The sequence below is a fragment of the Taudactylus pleione genome, unplaced genomic scaffold, assembly GCF_031769625.1.
Source record: "Taudactylus pleione unplaced genomic scaffold, aTauple2 ptg000005l, whole genome shotgun sequence".
Lineage (NCBI taxonomy): Eukaryota > Metazoa > Chordata > Amphibia > Anura > Myobatrachidae > Taudactylus > Taudactylus pleione.
This window is the reverse complement of record NW_028284408.1, coordinates 18,908,171-18,927,682: the sequence shown is the minus strand read 5'-3', so window position 1 is coordinate 18,927,682 and position 19,512 is coordinate 18,908,171. Positions and strand designations below refer to the sequence as shown.

Sequence of the window (19,512 nt, the reverse complement as noted above, 5' to 3'; positions counted from 1 at the left end):
CACAATTCCACGTCTCTGAGGGAGACTTTTGTTCACAATTACACATGTCTGAGTGAGTCTGCCTCTGTTCACAATTACACATCTCTGAGGGAGACTTTTGTTCACAATTACACATCTCTGAGTGAGTCTGCCTCTGTTCACAATTACACATCTCTGAGGGAGTCTGCCTCTGTTCACAATTACACATCTGAGTGAGTCTGCCTCTGTTCACAATTACACATCTGAGTGAGTCTGCCTCTGTTCACAATTACACATCTGAGTAAGTTTGCCTCTGTTCACAATTACACATCTGAGTGAGTTTGCCTCTGTTCACAATTACACATCTCTGAGGGAGACTTTTGTTCACAATTACACATCACAATTATGCGTCTATGAGGGAGTCTGCCTCTGGGCCTTGTTCAGAAAGGAACACAGTTGGTAATACGTACGCAATGGGCCGATTGCTGCGTACTGTGCATGCGCAAGCCAGTCACTGCGATCGTAGACCCATCGTAGAGTGATTGAAAGCAAGTGACGTTTGTGGGTGGTGATGGAGGAGTGGACAGATGAATGCAGGCGTGTCAGGACGTTTGAACGCCGTTGCATGGGCGTGTATAAATTATCCACTGCGATGGCCTACGCAGCCTGAAGCCTGATAGCGTGCGTGGAAGTTAGCAATTTCTGAGTAAGGTCAGGGCTTGTGTAGGTGTGCGTGAGGCTGGAATGGTACTCTATTTTACCGATGGTTTCACAGTCCTACTAAAGATTACAGATGTGTGTAAGGTAAAGTGGGCGTCCTTATGTAGTGTAGCGGCGGCATTGCAATTGCAATGGATTAGCATACTATCGCAGTTGAACTGCTTGCGTAATCGCTATTGCATTCGCAGTTGTGATCGGTAGTGAATCAGGCCCTATGTTCACAATTACACATCTCGGTAGGTCTACCTCTGTTTACAATTACACGTTTCTGAGTGAGGGGCCTATTCATCAACACTAAAATAACGTTTTTAAGGACATTTTCCTTAAATAACGTTATTTTGGTATTCATGTAGCCACTTTGCACAGGAGATATCACAGATATCTCCTTGCTAAGTTCCCCTGCGTTCATTTCCACACTCCCCATACATTGGTATGGTGATGTGGAAATTGTGGTATTCATCAAATTCCGAAAATTATCAATTTGCGGAATTTGATGCAGTTACTATTCGCCACTGCGAGGTGGCGAATAGCAGGTGAAACTTACCTGTATCCGCGTGTGCAGGTCCCCCGACGAGTCCCTCCGGCGCTCTGCTCCGTCCTCAGGCTCCGGAGGCTGGTCGGACATGTGTACCCCCTAGCAGAGCACAAGAAAGTTTAGACAAAGAAAAAAAAAGTTTTTGTGTTTTTTCTAATCTGTCATGTGGTCTGCTGGGAAATCACATGACAGACCAGCAGGACGGAGCCGGAGGCTGCTGCGCGTACAGGTAATTCGGGGGGGGTGGTGAGCGGAGGGGGGAGGGGGGGTACACAAACTTAACGCATCTGTAGGCAGTGCTGCGCATGCGCTGGTTTTACAGATGTAACAGCGCATGTGCAGCACTGTTTCCAGATGCGATAAGGTAGAGTAGGCAGGGAAAAGTATCTATTTCCCGAAAAGCTGTCATCGCAAAAATGACAGCTTTTCGGAATAGATACTTATGGAGAGGTGGAATGATGAATTCCCCCTATAATTAGCTAGAACTCCATGAGAGTTCTAAAGCTAATTATCTCCAGAGAATTTTTAAGTTTAATGAATAGGCCCCTGAGTCTGCCTCTGTTCACAATTACACATCTCTGAGTGAGTTTGCCTCTGTTCACAATTACACATCTCTGAGCGAGTCTGCCTCTGTTCACAATTACACATCTCTGAGTCTGCCTCTGTTCACAATTACACATCTCTCAGTGAGTCTGCCTCTGTTCACAATTATACATCTCTGAGCGAGTCTGCCTCTGTTCACAATTACACATCTCTGAGCGAGTCTGCCTCTGTTCAAATTACACATCTCTGAGTCTGCCTCTGTTCACAATTACACATCTCTCAGTGAGTCTGCCTCTGTTCACAATTAAGCAAAAACGCCCTTAATGTACTTGTTCTGGGGCTGATGCAGAGTTGCGTGCAAATTCATTTTGTGGACGGATCATGTGTATTTTAGTAATGCACATGCTCCATAGCTAAGCGCACACATCTACAGGCAGCTGATGTGTATCAACAGGGAATTTGCATGTAGGCTAAGTTCAGTGAGGGAGCGTCGATGGAATTGCAACTATGCAGATATCCATCTATTTCCATACAAATCTCCTACACTAAGGATAGGGCTGGTGCAAGTGAGCAATGATGTAACTACTGAAAGTGGTGTGGTCACATAGATGTGTACAACTCAGCATACGGAGTCATAAAAAGCATACAAGGCAGTAAAGCTCCTTACTCTGGGATATATATCATTATACATATTACATAATTAGCTGCATACTAGGATACCAGGAAACTGCCCGTGTGCTGTATTGCAGGTGACTAGAGAACCGCTGCAGTAGTAGAACATACAATAAATACAGTACAACATATACAATATAAATAGTGCATGTGATATGAATAACAAAACCATAAGATGAGAGCTACGGATGTGTTTCATGGACACGGTGACTAAGGACACATTCCTTCCTTTGAACATGCAGCTTGACGTTCCAGGTAACAATGCACAGTTACACTACCTACCATTGTCAATGTCTCCTTCTGATGACATGTCCAAGTTATAAGTGTCCATATTTTGTGCCTGTGTAAGTTTGTTGAAGGAGATAGGAGGAAGAGTGAGGGACGGGTCTGTAGGAGGGGGTGTCAGAGGAGGTCCGTATAAAGCAAAAGAGGACCAGAATAAATCACATGTACAGCAACAGTATGTTAGAAAAACATTGAAGAAAATAAAATTGTCACCTTGCAAAGCAAAAATCTGAATGAATAAATAAATTAACTGAATGAATATGCAAACATAGAGCATTACAAGTTTCCACTTAACAACTTTGAATTGTAACACATCTTAGATATGCTGCCACAATGTTGTACACAAAAAGAAAACTCATTAATCCAAATGATTGGTTGGATTGATCAGACAGATCAAGTACAGTAAATAACAGTTTGGGCAGTTTTAAGCAAATATGCAAGGTGAAAACAAAGTTACAGTCGCTGGTAGATTACATATTTTAGGAACTATTGATGACAGTACATAAGCAATGTTTTGCATCCCAGCAAATATAGCATTAGCCCTACACCCAAAAGATATAACAGTAGCCCTGCATGCCTGCTTATAAAGCAGTAGCCCTGCATCCCAGCAGATATAGCAGTAGCCCTGCATCCCAGCAGATATAGCAGTAGCCCTGCATCTCAGCAGATATAGTAGTATCCCAGCAGATATAGCAGTATCCCAGCAAATATAGCAGTAGCCCTGCATCCGTGAAGATATAGCAGTAGCCCTGTTGATATAGCAGTAGCCCTGCATCCCTGCAGAAATAGCAGCATCCCTGCAGAACTAGCAGTAATATAAACACATTATGGTAGAAGTATTTGCTTCTAGGAGCGAAGGTAAAACAGTGGCTAGCATAGACAGAGTTGATCCAGAATATCGCAGGTCACTGATGAATTCACCGGTTGTCATGTGATGACAATGTATTCACTTCATGCTTCATAGCACAATAATATCAGCAGTTTATAGTCATCTGAGTGGCGGTATTCTTAATACTTGTTCAGGTGATGGGTCCACTTTACTCATGTATTAATCAGTGTAACTTTGGTGCAACTTACATTGTTTTGATTTAAGGTATTTAGATGTACTAAGCCTTGGAAAGTGGAAAGTGATAAAGTACCAACCTGACTGTCATTTTTCAAACTCGGCCTGTAACATGACAGTTAGGAGTTGATTTGTTGGTACTTTATCACTTTTCAAGGCTATGTACATCTCCCCCTTAATGTATAACATGCTTGAACACCAGCTTAGTACAGACTTCAGCTCCCCGAATACAATGACAGATTACAATGGAGAGTTTGTAGCACAGGGCTCTGGCCTGGACTTTTCCCATCCAAACTCAGTGCTGCCATTATGACTTTAACAAATGATACACTAAGCTTGGTGTACAGGGATTGCCATATATTACAAATGAATCAGTGGCTGTTGCATAGCACAACAAATGGGGTTGAAGGCTTGCTATGTGTATTTATACTAGGGGTGAGCGGGTTTGGATTTCTGAAATACGAACCCCCCCGAGCCCCCTCGATCCGAGGCCGATCCGAGTCAGGCTCGACTTTTCCCGCCTGACTCGGATCTGAAATCGAGGCAAAACGTCATCATCCCGCCTTCCGGGTCTCGCGGGTTTTGGATTCTATATAAGGTACCCGCGTCGGCGCCATTTTCTCACTCGGCTGTGGACAGTGAAGAGGGAGGGTGGGAGCTAGGGCTGGCTGGGCTGTGTAGTGTAGTGCAGTGTAGTGTTGTGCTGTGCTGCTGTTGTCCATAGGGGCTGTGTCCACTCCTCCAAAGTCCATAGGGGCTGGCTGGACTGTGTTGTGCAGTCAGTTGTCCATAGGGGCTGTGTCCACTCCAAAGTCCTGTGCAGTGTCCCAGTCCTAAAGGGGTGCTGTAGTGTTGTCCAGGGGGTGCTCTGTCCATCAGGGGTGCTCCCCCCATGTGCAAAAAAAATAAATATTTTTTCTGTGTTTGTGAATTGTGTGCACAGTAGCCGCACGTGCATCAACAAAGTAGTGCCAAGCGAGCGCCTGTGTCTTAAGTAAAGGGCTGTCTGGCTTGACCGTTAAAGGGTGCTGTAACCCCCAAAATGCACTCCAAACAAAGTAAAAAATATTTTCTGTGTTTGTGAATTATGTGCACTGTGGCTGCACGTGCATCAACAAAGGAGCAGCGCCAAGCGTGCGCCTGTGTCCCATTAGTAAAGGGCCGGCTGGCTTGTCCGTTAAAGGGTGCTGTAACCCCCAAAGTACACTCCAAACAAACAAAAAAATATTTTCTGTGTTTGTGAATTGTGTGCACTGTGGCTGCACGTGCATCAACAAAGGAGCAGCGCCAAGCGTGCGCCTGTGTCCCATTAGTAAAGGGCCGGCTGGCTTGTCCGTTAAAGGGTACTGTAACCCCCAAAGTACACTCCAAAAAAAAAAAATATATTTTCTGTGTTTCTGAATTGTGTGCACTGTAGCCGCACGTGCATCAACAAAGTAGTGCCAAGCGTGCGCCTGTGTCATAAGTAAAGGGCCGTCTGGCTTGACCGTTAAAGGGTGCTGTAACCTCCAAAGTGCACTCCAAACCAAATAAAAAAATATTTTCTGTGTTTGTGAATTGTGTGCACTGTGGCTGCACGTGCATCAACAAAGGAGCAGCGCCAAGCGTGCGCCTGTGTCCCATAAGTAAAGAGCCGGCTGGCTCATTTCTTAAAGGGTGGTGTAACCCACAAAGTGCACTACTCTCCAGCAAAAATAAAAAAATATTTTCTGTGTTTGTGTGCGCCTTAGCCGCACGTATATATCCAATCAATATAACATAAATGGAGGACCAAACTTTCTCCGATTAAAATTAAAATAGGGAAAGATCGAGAACCACTTCCTCCTAGTGCTGAAGCTGCTGCCACTAGTCATGACATAGACGATAACATGCCATCAACGTCGTCTGCCAAGGCCGATGCCCAATGTCATAGTAGAGGGCACATACAATCCCAAATGACAAAGTTCAGGAAAATGACCTTAAAAAAAACATTTAAATCATCTGAAGAGAAACGTAAACTTGCCAAAATGCCATTTATGACACGGAGTGGCAAGGAACGGCTAAGGTCTTTCCCTATGTTCATGACTAGTGGCTCAGCTTCACATGACGATGGAAGCCCTCCTCCCGCTAAAAAAATCAAACGAGTTAAGCTGGCAAAAGCACAGCGAAGAACTGTGCGTTCTAAGTAGAGATCACAAATCCCCAAGGAGAGTCCAACTGTGGTGGCGGTTGCGATGCCTGACCTTCCCAGCACTGGACGGGAAGAGGTGGCTCTTTCCACCATTTGCACGCCCCCTGCAAGTGCTGAAAGGAGCACCCACAGTCCACTTGCTGATATGCAAATTGAAGATGTCACGTTGAAGTACAACAGGATGAGGATACTGGTGTAGCTGGCGCTGAGGAGGAAGTTGGCGAGGAGGATTCTGATGGTGATGTGGTTTGTTTAAATCAGGCTCCGGGGGAGACAGTTGTTGTCCGTGGGATGAAAAAGCCCATCACGGTCATGCCTGGGCAGAAGACCAAACATTCCACCTCTTTGGTCTGGCAATATTTCTATCCAAATCCGGACAACAACTGTCTTGCCATATGTACCATATGTAAAGGTGAAATAAGTAGGGGTAGGGACGTTAACCACCTAGGAACATCCTCCTTTATGCGGCACCTGCAGCGCGTTCATAAAAAGTTACTGTCAAGTTCAGAAACTTTGGCTAAGACCGTAAGCAGTCCAGGGACACCTAAATCCCGTTGTCCTGTTGTATCCAAGCGCCTGCAAACCACACCGTCAAATCCCTCCTCGTCAATTTCCTCCTTAGTCAGGATCGGAAGTAGTCCTGCAGGCCATGTCTCTGGCATGACTGACTCTCCTATCCGGGATTCCTCTGGAGGATCCTGCATTGCTACGCCTACTGCTGCCGTTGCTGCTGCTGGGAGTCGTTTATCATCCCAGAGAGGAAGTAGGAACACCACTACTTTTACTAAACAATTGACCCTCCAACAGTCCTTAGCGAGGAGGATGAAATACGACAGCAGTCATCCTGAAGCAAAACGTATAACTGAGGCCTTGACTGCTATGTTGGTGTTAGACGTGCGTCCGGTATCCACCATTAGTGCAGTGGGATTTAGACAATTGATGGAGGTAGTATGTCCCCGGTTCCAAATCCCGTCTAGATTCCACTTCACTAGGCAGGCGATACCGAGACTGTACAGAAACGTCAGAAAAAGTGTCCTCAGTGTCCTGAAAAATGCGGTTTTACCCAATGCCCACTTAACCACGGACATGTGGACAAGTGGAACAGGGCAGACTAATGACTATATGACTGTGACAGCCCACTGGGTAGATGTATCACCTTACGCAGCAACAAAAGCAGCGTCACCAGTAGCAGCATCTCAGAAACGCCAGCTCGTTCCAAGGCAGGCTACGCTGTGTATCACCGGCTTCAGTAAGAGGCACACCGCCGACAACCTCTTAGAGAAACTGAGGGAAATCATCGCCCAGTGGCTTACCCCACATAGACTCTCCTGGGGATTTGTGATATCTGACAACGCCACCAATATTGTGCGGGCATTACATCTGGGCAAATTCCAGCACGTCCCATGTTTTGCTCACACAATAAACTTGGTGGTGCAGAATTTTCTGAAAAGCGACAGGGGCGTGCAGGAGACGCTTTGGGTGGCCCGAAAAATTTCTGGCCACTTTCGCCATTCAGCGACTGCGTGCTGAAGACTGGAGCGCCAGCAAACACTCTTGAACCTGCCCCGCCATCACCTGAAGCAAGAGGTTGTGACGCGGTGGAACTCAACCCTCTATATGCTTCAGAGGATGGAGGAGCAGCAAAAGGCCATTCAAGCCTATACATCCACCTATGACATAGGCAAAGGAGGGGGTATGCACCTGACTCAAGCGCAGTGGATAATGATTTCCGTGTTGTGCAAGGTTCTCCAACCCTTCGAACTTGCCACACGTGAAGTCAGTTCAGACACTGCAAGCTTGAGTCAGGTCATTCCCCTCATCAGGCTTTTGCAGAAGCAGCTGGAGAAAGTGAAGGAGGAGCTAAGACGGAGCTATTCCGCTCGGCATGTGGGACTTGTGGATGAAGCCCTTCATTCGCTTTGCCAGGATTCCAGGGTGGTCAATCTGTTGAAATCAGACCACTAAATTTTGGCCATTGTGCTCGATCCTAGGTTTAAAGCTTATGCGGTGTCTCTCTTTCTGGCTGACACAAGCCTGCAGAGGTGCAAAGACCTGCTGGTGAACACACTGTCAGCTGAAGCGGAACGTGACACATCAACAGCTCCTTCTTCATTTTCTCCCGCAACTGGGGCTGCCAGGAAAAAACTTAGGTATCCAAAGCAACCCGCTGGCGGTGATGCAGGGCAGGCAGGACCAAGTTTGGACATCTGGTCCGGACTGAAGGACCTGGCAACAATTTCTGACATGTCTACTGTCACTGCATATGATACTGTCACCATTGACAGAATGGTGGAGGATTACATCGGTGACAGCATCCAAGTAGGCATGTCAGACAGTCCGTACCTGTACTGGCAGGAAAAAGAGGCAATTTGGAGGCCCCTGTACAAACTGGCTCTATTTTACCTGAGTTGCCCCCCCTCCAGTGTGTACTCCGAAAGAGTGTTTAGTGCAGCCGGGAACCTTGTCAGCGAAAGGCGTAGGAGGCTGCTTCCACAAAATGTGGAGAAGATGATGTTCATGAAAATGAATTACCAACTCTTCCAGGAGACCAGCCTCCAGAACGTACAGAGGGACCTGTGGTGGTGGATTCCATTGGGGACGAGTTAATACTCTGTGAGGATGAGGATGTACACAACACTGAAGAGGGTGAGGAATCGGTGGTTGAGGAGGATGAGGATGACATCTTGCCTCCGTAGAGCCAGTTTGTGCAGCGACAGATTCATTGCCAGCTTGTTTTGTGGGGGCCCAAACGAACCAATCATTTCAGCCACAGTCGTGTGGCAGACCCTGGCGCTGAAATGATTGGTTTGTTAAAGTGTGCATGTCCAGTTTATACAACATAAGGGTGGGTGGGAGGGCCCAATGACAATTCCATCTTGCACCTCTTTTTTTTCTTTGCATTATGTACTGTTTGGGGCCTAGTTTTTCAAACTGCCATCCTGTCTGCCACTGCAGTGCCACTCCTAGATGGGCCACGTGTTTGTGCCGCCCACTCGTGTCGCTTAGCATAGCCTTTTGGACATAAAAACACTATTGTGAGGTGTGAGGTGTTCAGAATAGACTGGAAATGAGTGGAAATTAAGGTTATTGAGGTTAATAATAGCATAGGAGCAGAAAAACCAACACATTCTGTGATTTTAGCTGTTTTTATTCTTTTAAAAAAAAAAATACAGATCCAAAACACAAAACCCAGAACCCAAAACACGGAAGGGTGGTTTTGGCAAAACCAATCCAGATCCAAAACACGAAGAAAGATCCAGATACAAGACCAAAACACAAAACACGAAAAGTGGCCGGTGCACACCCCTAATTTATACACTAAGGATGAATGTGTTTTCTAATGAAAATCTAAATTCCATAGCACCCATAAGGGACTTTTGGTTTAGTGATTTAAATATCATCCTCTCACCCTGCCAAAGGCAAGAAGAAAGTAGGTATAATGCCCCCTCTAAAAGAGAACCGGTCATCTTTATGCCCTCAATGAGTGGGTTATTTAGAGAAGCACAAAGCTAAGTGAACCTAGTCAGCCATCTTCTCTGCATCCATGCAAACCCCTCTTTGAAGTCACAGTGAGACGGTCATGGAACGCTTGCTCGGTAGAAGACCACATCACCACTGCTGACGTGTATGCAAGTGTGGGGTTCCATTGTGTCTTGATTTGCCATGATGGTCCCTTTTTATCCCACCCAAAACTGTCAGCCCACAGTGCTGATTTTCCTGTAATTAAGGCTCCTGATGCTCTCAGACTAACAGGATAAGAGGGGATAGTTTCCTGTAATGGAATAAACCTGTTTAGGACCTAAAATGAATCATGGGGTGGATTTTAAGGTCTGTCAGGTGGTGTCTTGCTTCATCGGGAAATAAATCCAAGTGCCAGAAGAAATGTACACAGGGAACATGGAATACAGCACCGCATTATACACTTTATAGGTTTGCTTTATGACCTTTTTCATTATGCAGTATTAAAATGTAAGTGTGGGGCCCCAATATTGGAGCCAAATGGTAGTTTTGATCAGTTTGAGTAAATGTCTCTGTGTGGGTTCTGCAAGACCTTAAAGAAAACCGTTATAAGAGTTATAGTAGAACACCTCATAGTATTCTGGTTGTCTGTTTAGAATGATGAAAATAAATCTAGAAAGTAAATATCTTTCTATGCAAACTCCTTTCTTTCTATATGTACATGTACTTTTAATGAAACCTACCAGATCGAGGTTTCAGGCCAAAGGCCGCTGTGCTGTGTACGGTAGACATGGTAGGGCTGCTGTCTTCAGGCTGGAGGTCAACAGAAATACAAATTATTATTTCAGTGGAATTCTATTTGTACAGTATATCACATAAGATAAGATAAAATCAAATGAAGATGCTAGGGGTTTAATCAGTACTATAGTGACCCTGCTGCCAATGAGTAACAATTCACACTCAGCATATGAACTTGGAGTATTTCCACCTTCAGATGACATTAGTTTATTGCTTTATTACACCCACCTGCGAGTATTATTAAATATATTGCTTTGTCTTTCTTGCTTCCCTCTGTGTTTTTCAGTTATGTTCTTATATCATGAAGCTGAATTGTTTAATTATATTACCCTGCTTTGGGTACAGCTGTACCAAGACAGAATCTTTGTGTTGTATCCCAGGATAATGAAAATAAACAACTTCGCTTTATGACACCAATTGGTGGTTAAAAGCCATAGAATAAAACTAGACAGATAAATCAATGTACAGTATTCAGTAAAATCAGCAGATCATCTCCAAAATCTCTCCTCACTCATACAATACAAATGGAGGAAATATTTTTGGATGTCTTTTACATGTATTGTAGAAAATATATTACATGCAAAGAATGGAGGTCGTTAAATTATTAGCTCTGTAATTAGAATACAGCTAGCACCTATCAACCTGTAGACCCTGCCCTATATGTTAGTCTCAAATATATATGGATAAATCTTTAGCAGCTTCCTGCATTTACTTTAAGTACAGCTGGATAACATTTACAGTAACTTAGTTGTATGACATCATTATAGGTGACTCCAAATAATAGCCAATCAAACACTGTACTTTGTCATCACACTAGTAAATACATGAAAGTGTTCCCACCTCTTCCTGGGAGATATAACATGCCTCAGTCTCCGCCACCATGTCATTCTGCACATTGAAAGCAAAGTCACAGTATTAGTGAGTTACTGTAGGAGCAGGAGTTAGCTGAACAGATGTCCATTGTCTGCTAAAGAATAAAGATCAAATGACAAGACCTGCGGCCTGCAATACGTTTATTGCTTTTACATTTTATAGGCTCCTACATATACAACAATGTTAGGTCATAAAAGCATACAATGTATACTTTATGGAAACTTTATTACCTGCAATATTGGAGACATCTGTAACTCAACTTGTCCACTGTAAGATAAATAAAAGGGAGTAAATCTGCTGGGGATCTGGTTCAAATGAGCATTAGATATATTTTACTATGGTAGATAAACACACTTTACTGTAGACTTGTTCAGATCAGACGAGGTAGTCTGTAAGCTGTACTCTTCTGTGCCGTCTTCAATTTCCATACTTAGTCTGGAAGATAGAAACACAAATATTTGGCCATATGCAGAGTTTTCTGCATCTTGCAGCGTGTCTCTCCCTTATTCATACACTCGGGTTGATACCCTTCCTTATCATCAGTGCACACATGCATAAGCCTACACTTGGATGCACTAGGAAAGACAGTTACACATAGTTATCCAGCTCCGCGTAGTCCGCAGTTCTGTCGACCATCACTGAACTTTGCATAAGTGAGAACACCCCATTACAGCCTGGTTACATTTCGTCAGTCAGAAATTTAGTTCTGATTGAAATCATCATCCTCAAAGTTTATTTATAAGGCGTCACAATTCTGCAGTGCCAGACAGGCAAGGAAACAATTATACAGTATAAAATAAATAAAACAAAAGAGCGTCATCACAACACTTGTGCATCGGGACAGGATGCGTGTAGATAATCAGAAAAAGTATAATCATACAAATCAGACAGGGCCTGATTTTGAGCCGCACGCAATGCCGATATTTACGTACTGTAGTGAAGAATTTTTAGCAACTGCGCGAAAATGTCTGAATACCCCGAAGCCGCATGCGTTACACAGAGGGGTAGATGTATTAACTGTCAAAGAGGCATCAGCATACGTTATGTGCACTGATACCGCTTCTCCCCCATGTATGGGTTTGGGCGGTAAATGCGCCCCTGCCATTATCGGCGCTGATATCTACAAGATAGCAGCGCTGATCAACAGGGCTATGTATGAATGGTCAGTTCGCCTGACCGGTCCGCCAGCTGCAGCTTTTGCTACTGACAGCTGCTGCCTGGCGATACCCTATCCCCACAGCAGGGACAGCACTGTCCTTGCTACGGTGGCTGCCGACTCCAGGGCTGCACGCGGGATCCTGGGAGGTGGCTATTAGTGCAGACAAAAATTGTCAGTTCAGTGGGCATGTTATGTGTGTGTCATTGCAGGTGGCTGCATTCACAGAAGCACAGCCACAGGCATAAGAGGACAAGGTCAGATGGAGAAACTACATCTGCCATAGGGCTGGAGCAAGTTTCAATGGTACTACTGATACAGGGTCTCATTCAGACCCGCTCGCGAGTGCACGACGCTCGCAAGCGGGTCGATGGTACCCAAATGCGCATGCGCACGACGGAGGGAGCTCTGTCGTGCGCATGCGTGAGACCCGAATAACGACGGCCAAGCCGTCGTTATGGGTCTCGCACTAAAGGGGGCGTGCTGTCGATGGTGACTGACAGCACGCCCCCTTCGGTGGGCGTGCCGGAGGCGCGGTTGCCAGACAGAGGCGTTCCCATGGGAACGCCTACCGTCTGGGTCCGGCCCCACTGACATCACTAGTGATGTCAGTGGGAGTGATTTTGGCTCTGACAGAGTCAAAATCACTCCAGGGCTTGCGGCAGCGAGACCCTACCGCAGGGTCTCGTCGCAAGCCCGATGGTCGCGATGGTCTTGACCATCGCAACCATCATCATGGACGCTCGCATAAGCTGTGGGTGGTAACCCACAGCTATGCGAGCGTCCAAGAGGCCGCTCCATTTTCAGGTAGGAGGGCCCTGATTCAGAGCGAGCGCTCTGGTCAGAGCGTCCGGCTCTGAATCAGGCCCACTGTTCAGTATTACAGCGTGTGCGGTTGCCAAAAGTGGGCGTCTCAGTCCTTACACATTCAGCCGCACAGATGTACACAGGGGAAGGAGTTTGTAGCGTCATTTGCAGACTGGTGACCAACAATAGATGCTGCTGCATGCGCGTTTACGTGTGACTCAGAATCAGCTCCACAATGTGCAAACCATGTAAATCAGGTAACAAGCTTACACTTAGAGATAAACACAAAGGATGGATAGTGTGAAAACTGGGTAGAGAAGAGGGAGGACAGATGGACATAAGGTTCAGAGGGCCCTGCTCGAGATAGCTTACAGTCTAAATTGAGTGGGCAGAGGAAGAAGGGAGAAGTTAGAGGGACAAGTGGTAGGAGATGCATTGGGTGGATTAAAGGCAGGCTATAGTGAAGAGTTGGGTACTTAGAGACCACATGACAGAGTGATGGTTGGGGAGATTCTGGTCAGGCAGGGTAGGGAGTTCCACAGGTGGGGAGTAGTGTGGGAAAAAGCAAAGATGCAGGAGTGTGAGATGTTTACAAGGAGTAGGAGAAGCACATGACTCTGTATCACTTGTACATGCATATGCTTATTTCCAGAACATGCACAATGCGAAAACACGCAAGATAGGGGTACATTCACCTCTGCATCAGCCCTTTAGACTTACATAAGATTAGACACAGAGCAAACATAGGAACAAATAATGGAATGTCTGATTACACTGTCACAGCCTGAAAATTAGAGAGCAGTATGCGACCTTATGTGAATCGTGTTCATTATAGAGTACAACAGTGGCTGAATGAGCATTTAAAATACTTGTGAGTTATTATGAAGTAATTATGTTTTAGTAAGGCATCTTCCTTGTGATAAAATTAGGCAATTTGTAAATTGCCATTTGACATTTATCACCGATAATAAAACAAATGTGCCCCTAATGTATAGTTACAATCGGTTGGGTACGGGATGCTGGCACTCGGGATGCCGGTGGTCAGAATCCCAAAATTGGCATCCCGACAGGGCTAGGATACTGACACCTGTCGGTAAGTATCCTAACCCTACCCCTCCTTTCCCGCACCCTAAACCTAACCTCCCCCCCACAGCCTATCCTCCCCCCCTAGAGCCTAACACTAACCCTCCCACCCTAGTGCCTAACCAAAACCCTTCCCCTAGTGCCTAACCCTAACCCTCGCCCCCTAGTGCATAACCCTAACCCTCTCCCCCTAGTGCCTAACCCTTCCCCTAGTGCCTAACCCTAACCCTTGCCCTAGTGCCTAACCATAACCCTCCCCCCTTGTGCCTAACCCTAACCCTCCCCCCAGTGCCTAACCATTAACCTCCCCACCTAGTGCCTAACCCAAACCCTTCCCCTAGTTCCTAACCCAAACCCTTCCCCTAGTGCCTAACCATAACCCTCCCCCCCTAGTGCCTAACCCTCTCCCTCCCCCCAATACCTAACCCTTCCCCTAGTGCCTAACCCTAACCATCCCCCCTAGTGCCTAACCCTAACCCTTCTCCTAGTGCCTAACCCAAACCCTTCCCCTAGTGCGTAACCATAACCCTCCCCCCCTAGTGCCTAACCCTCCCCCTCCCCCCCAATACCTAACCCTTCCCCTAGTGCCTAACCCTAACCATCCCCCCTAGTGCCTAACCCTAACCCTTCTCCTAGTGCCTAACCCAAACCCTTCCCCTAGTGCCTAACCCTAACCCTCCCCCCCTAGTGCCTAACCATAACCCTCCCCCCTAGTGCCTAACCCTAACCCTCCCCCCCTTGTGCCTAACCCTTTACCTTCCCCCAGTGCCTAACCATAAACCTTCCCCTAGTGCCTAACCCTAACCCTCCCCCCAATACCTAACCCTTCCCCTAGTGCCTAACCCAAACCCTTCCCCTTGTGCGTAACCCTAACCCTCCCCCCCTAGTGCCTAACCCTAACCATCCCCCCTAGTGCCTAACCCTTCCCAGGGTGCCTAACCCAAACCCTTCCCCTAGTGCCTAACCCTAACCCTCCCCCCTAGTGCCTAACCATAACCCTCCCCCCCTAGTGCCTAACCCTAACCCTCCCCCCCTTGTGCCTAACCCTTTACCTTCCCCCCAGTGCCTAACCATAACCCTTCCCCTAGTGCCTAACCATAACCCTCCCCCCTAGTGCCTAACCCTAACCCTCCCCCATAGTGCCTAACCCAAACCCTTCCCCTAGTACCTAACCATAAACCTCCCTCCCTAGTGCCTAACCCTCACCCTTCCCCCCTAGTGCTGAACCCTAACCCTTCCCCTAGTGCCTAACCATAACCCTTCCTCTAGTGCCTAACTATAACCCTCCCCCCTAGTGCCTAACCCTAACCCTCCCCGCTAGTGCCTAACCCAAACCTTTCCCCTAGTGTCTAACCATAACCCTCCCTCCCTAGTGCTTAACCCTAACCCTTCCCCCCTAGTGCCTAACCCTAACCCTTCCTCTAGTGCCTAACCATAACCCTCCCCCCCTAGTGCCTAACCCTAACCCTCCCACCCTAGTGCCTAACCCAAACCCTTCCCCTAGTGCCTAACCCTAACCCTCCCACTCTAGTGCCTAACTCAAACCCTTCCCCTAGTGCCTAAACCTCCCCCCCTAGTGTCTAACCCTAACCCTCCCCCCTAGTGCCTAACCCTAACCCTCCCCCCTAGTTCCTAACCCTTCCCCTAGTGCCTAACCCTAACCCTCCCCCCCAGTGCCTAACCCTAACCATCCCCCCCTAGTGCCTAACCCTAACCCTTCCCCTAGTGCCTAACCCTCCCCCCTTGTGCCTAACCCTAACCCTCCCCCCCAGTGCCTAACCATAACCCTTCCCCTAGTGCCTAACCATAACCCTCCCCCCCTAGTGCCTAACCCTTCCCCCCTAGTGCCTAACCCTAACCCTTCCCCTAGTGCCTAACCATATCCCTTCCCCTAGTGCCTAACCATAACCCTCCCCCCTAGTGCTTAACCCTAACCCTCCCCCCTAGTGTCTAACCATAACCCTCCCTCCCTAGTGCCTAACCCTAACCCTTCTCCCCTAGTGCCTAACCCTAACCCTTCCCCAAGTGCCTAAACATAACCCTCCCCCCTAGTGCCTAACCCTAACCCTCCCACCCTAGTGCCTAACCCAAACCCTTCCCCTAGTGCCTAACCCTCCCCCCAAGTGTCTAACCCTAACCCTCCCCCCTAGTGCCTAACCCTAACCCTCCCCCCTAGTGCCTAACCCTAACCCTTCCCCTAGTGCCTAACCCTCCCCCCCAGTGCCTAAGCCTAACCCTCCCCCCTAGTGCCTAAACCTAACCCTTCCCCTAGTGCCTAACCCTAACCCTCCCCCCAGTGCCTAACCCTAACCCTCCCCCCCAGTGCCTTACCCTAACCCTCCCTCCCAGTGCCTTACCCTAACCCTCCCCCCCAGTGCCTTACCCTAACCCTCCCCCCTTAGTGCCTAACCCTGACCCTTCCCCTAGTGCCTAACCCTCCCCCCTAGTGCCAAACCCTAACCCTTCCCCTAGTGCCTAACCCCTCTCCTACTTATCATCGGGGTACCAGCGTTGGAATTATGATTGGTGTTGGGATTCCAGTGCCGTTATTCTGAGCGCAGGCACCCCGGGTGCCAGGATTTAAACTACATCCTGTTACAATATATTACATTTGGTAAGGGCCAATAACATGAGGTTAGGAATGGCAAAAAAAACAACAATATTTTCTATATTATTTCCTTAACAATGGAATAATAATAACCGTAGATGCTGAATTGCTCTTTAAATAAAATAATAAATAAAAAAATCTGATGGATCTTTACCCTTGGCGTTAATACTTTAGCAGTAATCTTTTTAATCTGTGAACTCCCACAAAAAAATTTACATATATTAGGCTCTCTGTTCTGATCCCAAAAGTATTAATCATCATATATGTCTGGTAAATCAGTAAAAGGAAGTTGTGGGTGGAAAGATAAATACACTTAACATTCTGTATTATAAAATACACTGCTTTATGCTGAAGTATAGCCTTACAATAGCCTTGTTGTGTTTGTAACAAGCAGTGTTGATTTACTTAAAGCAGCAATGCCTTATATATATATTCACAGAACTTCCCTTCCCTGGAATGAAATAGTTTTTTCAATGAAATAGTGCACAATGAATTAGTTTTACTGGGACCTCTACATTACTGTAGTACAGCACCAACATTTTGAATCCAGCCTCTGGGTCTGTGACCACACAGACCAATAACAGGGTTCATGCTGTTCCTCAGACTCAAAACCATCTCAGCGGCCATTTTGGAAAGGTGAGCTAGAAATTGTTTCCTGTGCTATACTACAGATATGGAGAAGCGGTGGAGGAAACTGGTTTCAGCATGCAGTTTCCAGGGCTTCACTAAGAGCAGGTCAATTACGAATGTAATGAGTAACTGGGCATGCTGTTTTAATTATGCACAACTTTTTATGCTGTACAATCAGGCCACAGCTAGTATTCTGTAAAGGGGGCAATTCACATCCCCCAGACAGCTCCCAATTCCGCTCTTGAAAAAAAATGTGTGGAAAAGCGGTGTGCAATATTGCTAGTCCTGGCAGACGGAGCAAATGGCTCCACACAGTCCTGGAAGTTGGCAGAAAAGTCCCGACTATCAAAACAGTCCCCACAAACGGGGATTGTCCTGTCTGCAGCAGGCCACAGGAGGTATGCTGTAAGTGTGTGCTTTTTTATGTAATCTTTCTGACTTCTCCCTTCATCCAAGTATATGTATCAAGAGACTATACATACACGAAGGGACTGTGAAGATGTGTGGAGATTATCCAGATAGTAAGGGACAATCCAGATAACAACTATTGAAACAATATAGTATTTCCACTAATAATTAAGGAGGTTCACTCCCATACCTAACCCGAATCACATTGTTCTCTCTGCTGCAAGCTTAGGGCCTGATTCAGATTAGTACATAAATCCTGTGGTTTACGTACTGATCCGATTGTTTGGGGTCTGCGCATGTGCAGAGTGGGTCCTGCAGATCCTGAAGCGGTGGCCTGCCTGGGCTGCGTTCCCGGAAAACTGGCCAGGATCTGTGTCGGTGGATGCCGATTTCTTGGCATTGCAAGCTGCCAGCCTGTCAGCTGAAGCTTACTCAGACTGGCTGGTGCTGTCTACGCACGCTACACTCCGATCACACAACTGCTGTCAGGAGGCATCTGCTTCCTATAGACGCCTCCTGCAGAATTTCAATATTTGCTGGACAGTATTGCATAGCCACTTCCTTGCAGCTGTACAATACTGTCCACACCTGAATCAGTAGAGTGTATTAGTGAATCATCCACGCTTGACTGTTGTAATGATACTCCTGTATATTACTCCAGCATATTACTTCTTACCTTGTAGGATCTTGCAACATATCAACTGCTTCTCTTAGCTGGTCTATCATTCCTGTACTAATGTCATGATTTTCTGACATTTTCTTACTACAATGCAAAAATAAAAACAAAACAAAAGGCAGTAATTAAAGCTGACATTACATTATACACACTTTTGCATTGTCAACCTCCTGTCCATGTCGACATTCTGAACATATTGTACCACACCTGCCCACCCTGCTACCATGTTATAGTATCTGGCAGTTGGTCGCGTATAAGGGGAGATGTAGCAAGCCTTGGAGAGAGATAAAGTGGAGAAGTTGCCCAAACCATCCAATGAGCTTCCCACAGTCATTACTAATGCTGGGCATACACTATACAATTATCTGTCAGATATCTGTCCAATCTGGCTGGTTGGAATGAAAACCTGGTAATGTATGGGAACAAATGATAATGGACCATATGATCGTAAACACTGGAAAACGGGCAAAAATGATTGTTCAAATTTGTTAAATTAATTTGATTTACCCAATTTGTCTGTTATTCAGTGTTTGTGAGCAAATGGTCATTTGTCATTTGCTCCTATATTACCAGGTTTTCATTCCAACCAGCCAGATTGGACAGATATCTGACAGATAATTGTATAGTGTATGCCCAGCATAAAGCTAGCCATATACCAGACCAACTTCCCTCCAGTCATCCAACTAGTTGGTTGGTTGGAATGAAAACCCGGTAATGTATGGGAGAAAATGACAATTTTGCTCCCAAACACCAGAAAACACGAAAAAGGTCGTTCAGGCAAGTTGGTAAAATCCATTTTGATTTAAACAACTTGTCTGAACAACAGCTTTCATCCATTTTCTGGTGTTTGGCAGCAAATGGCTGATTGTCATTTGTTCCCATACATTACCGGATTTTCATTCCAACCAACCAACTAGTTGGTTGGAAGGTTTTACTATTCCTTTATAAACTCACCAACTGTGTATAGACCATGGGGTGTCCTCTTCTATTTGCAAAGGCTCATCAAATTCAGCTGATTTTTCCTGTAATGACAAAGTGACTATATTAGGTTATATTTACAGCAATACC

The 19,512-nt window shown here is 46.2% G+C and overlaps 1 protein-coding gene across 5 annotated transcripts in view; it reads right to left on the bottom strand.

Moving 5' to 3' along the window:
* The window catches only part of LRCH1 (leucine rich repeats and calponin homology domain containing 1), a 285,816-nt gene that overhangs the window by 65,804 nt on the left and 200,500 nt on the right, over positions 1 to 19,512 (bottom strand). For 3 of the 5 annotated variants that reach the window (XM_088478036.1, XM_088478089.1, XM_088477894.1), the window contains exons 10-15: positions 19,399 to 19,466; positions 18,445 to 18,531; positions 11,431 to 11,511; positions 11,307 to 11,343; positions 11,044 to 11,091; positions 10,149 to 10,218 (exon numbers count right to left, since the gene is read on the bottom strand). In XM_088478036.1, coding sequence (XP_088334162.1) covers positions 10,149 to 10,218; positions 11,044 to 11,091; positions 11,307 to 11,343; positions 11,431 to 11,511; positions 18,445 to 18,531; positions 19,399 to 19,466 — 391 coding nt within the window. Of the gene's footprint in view, positions 1 to 2,710; positions 2,816 to 10,148; positions 10,219 to 11,043; positions 11,092 to 11,306; positions 11,344 to 11,430; positions 11,512 to 18,444; positions 18,532 to 19,398; positions 19,467 to 19,512 lie in introns of all 5 variants that reach the window. The other 2 variants (XM_088478158.1, XM_088477959.1) reach the window with 2 other exon arrangements.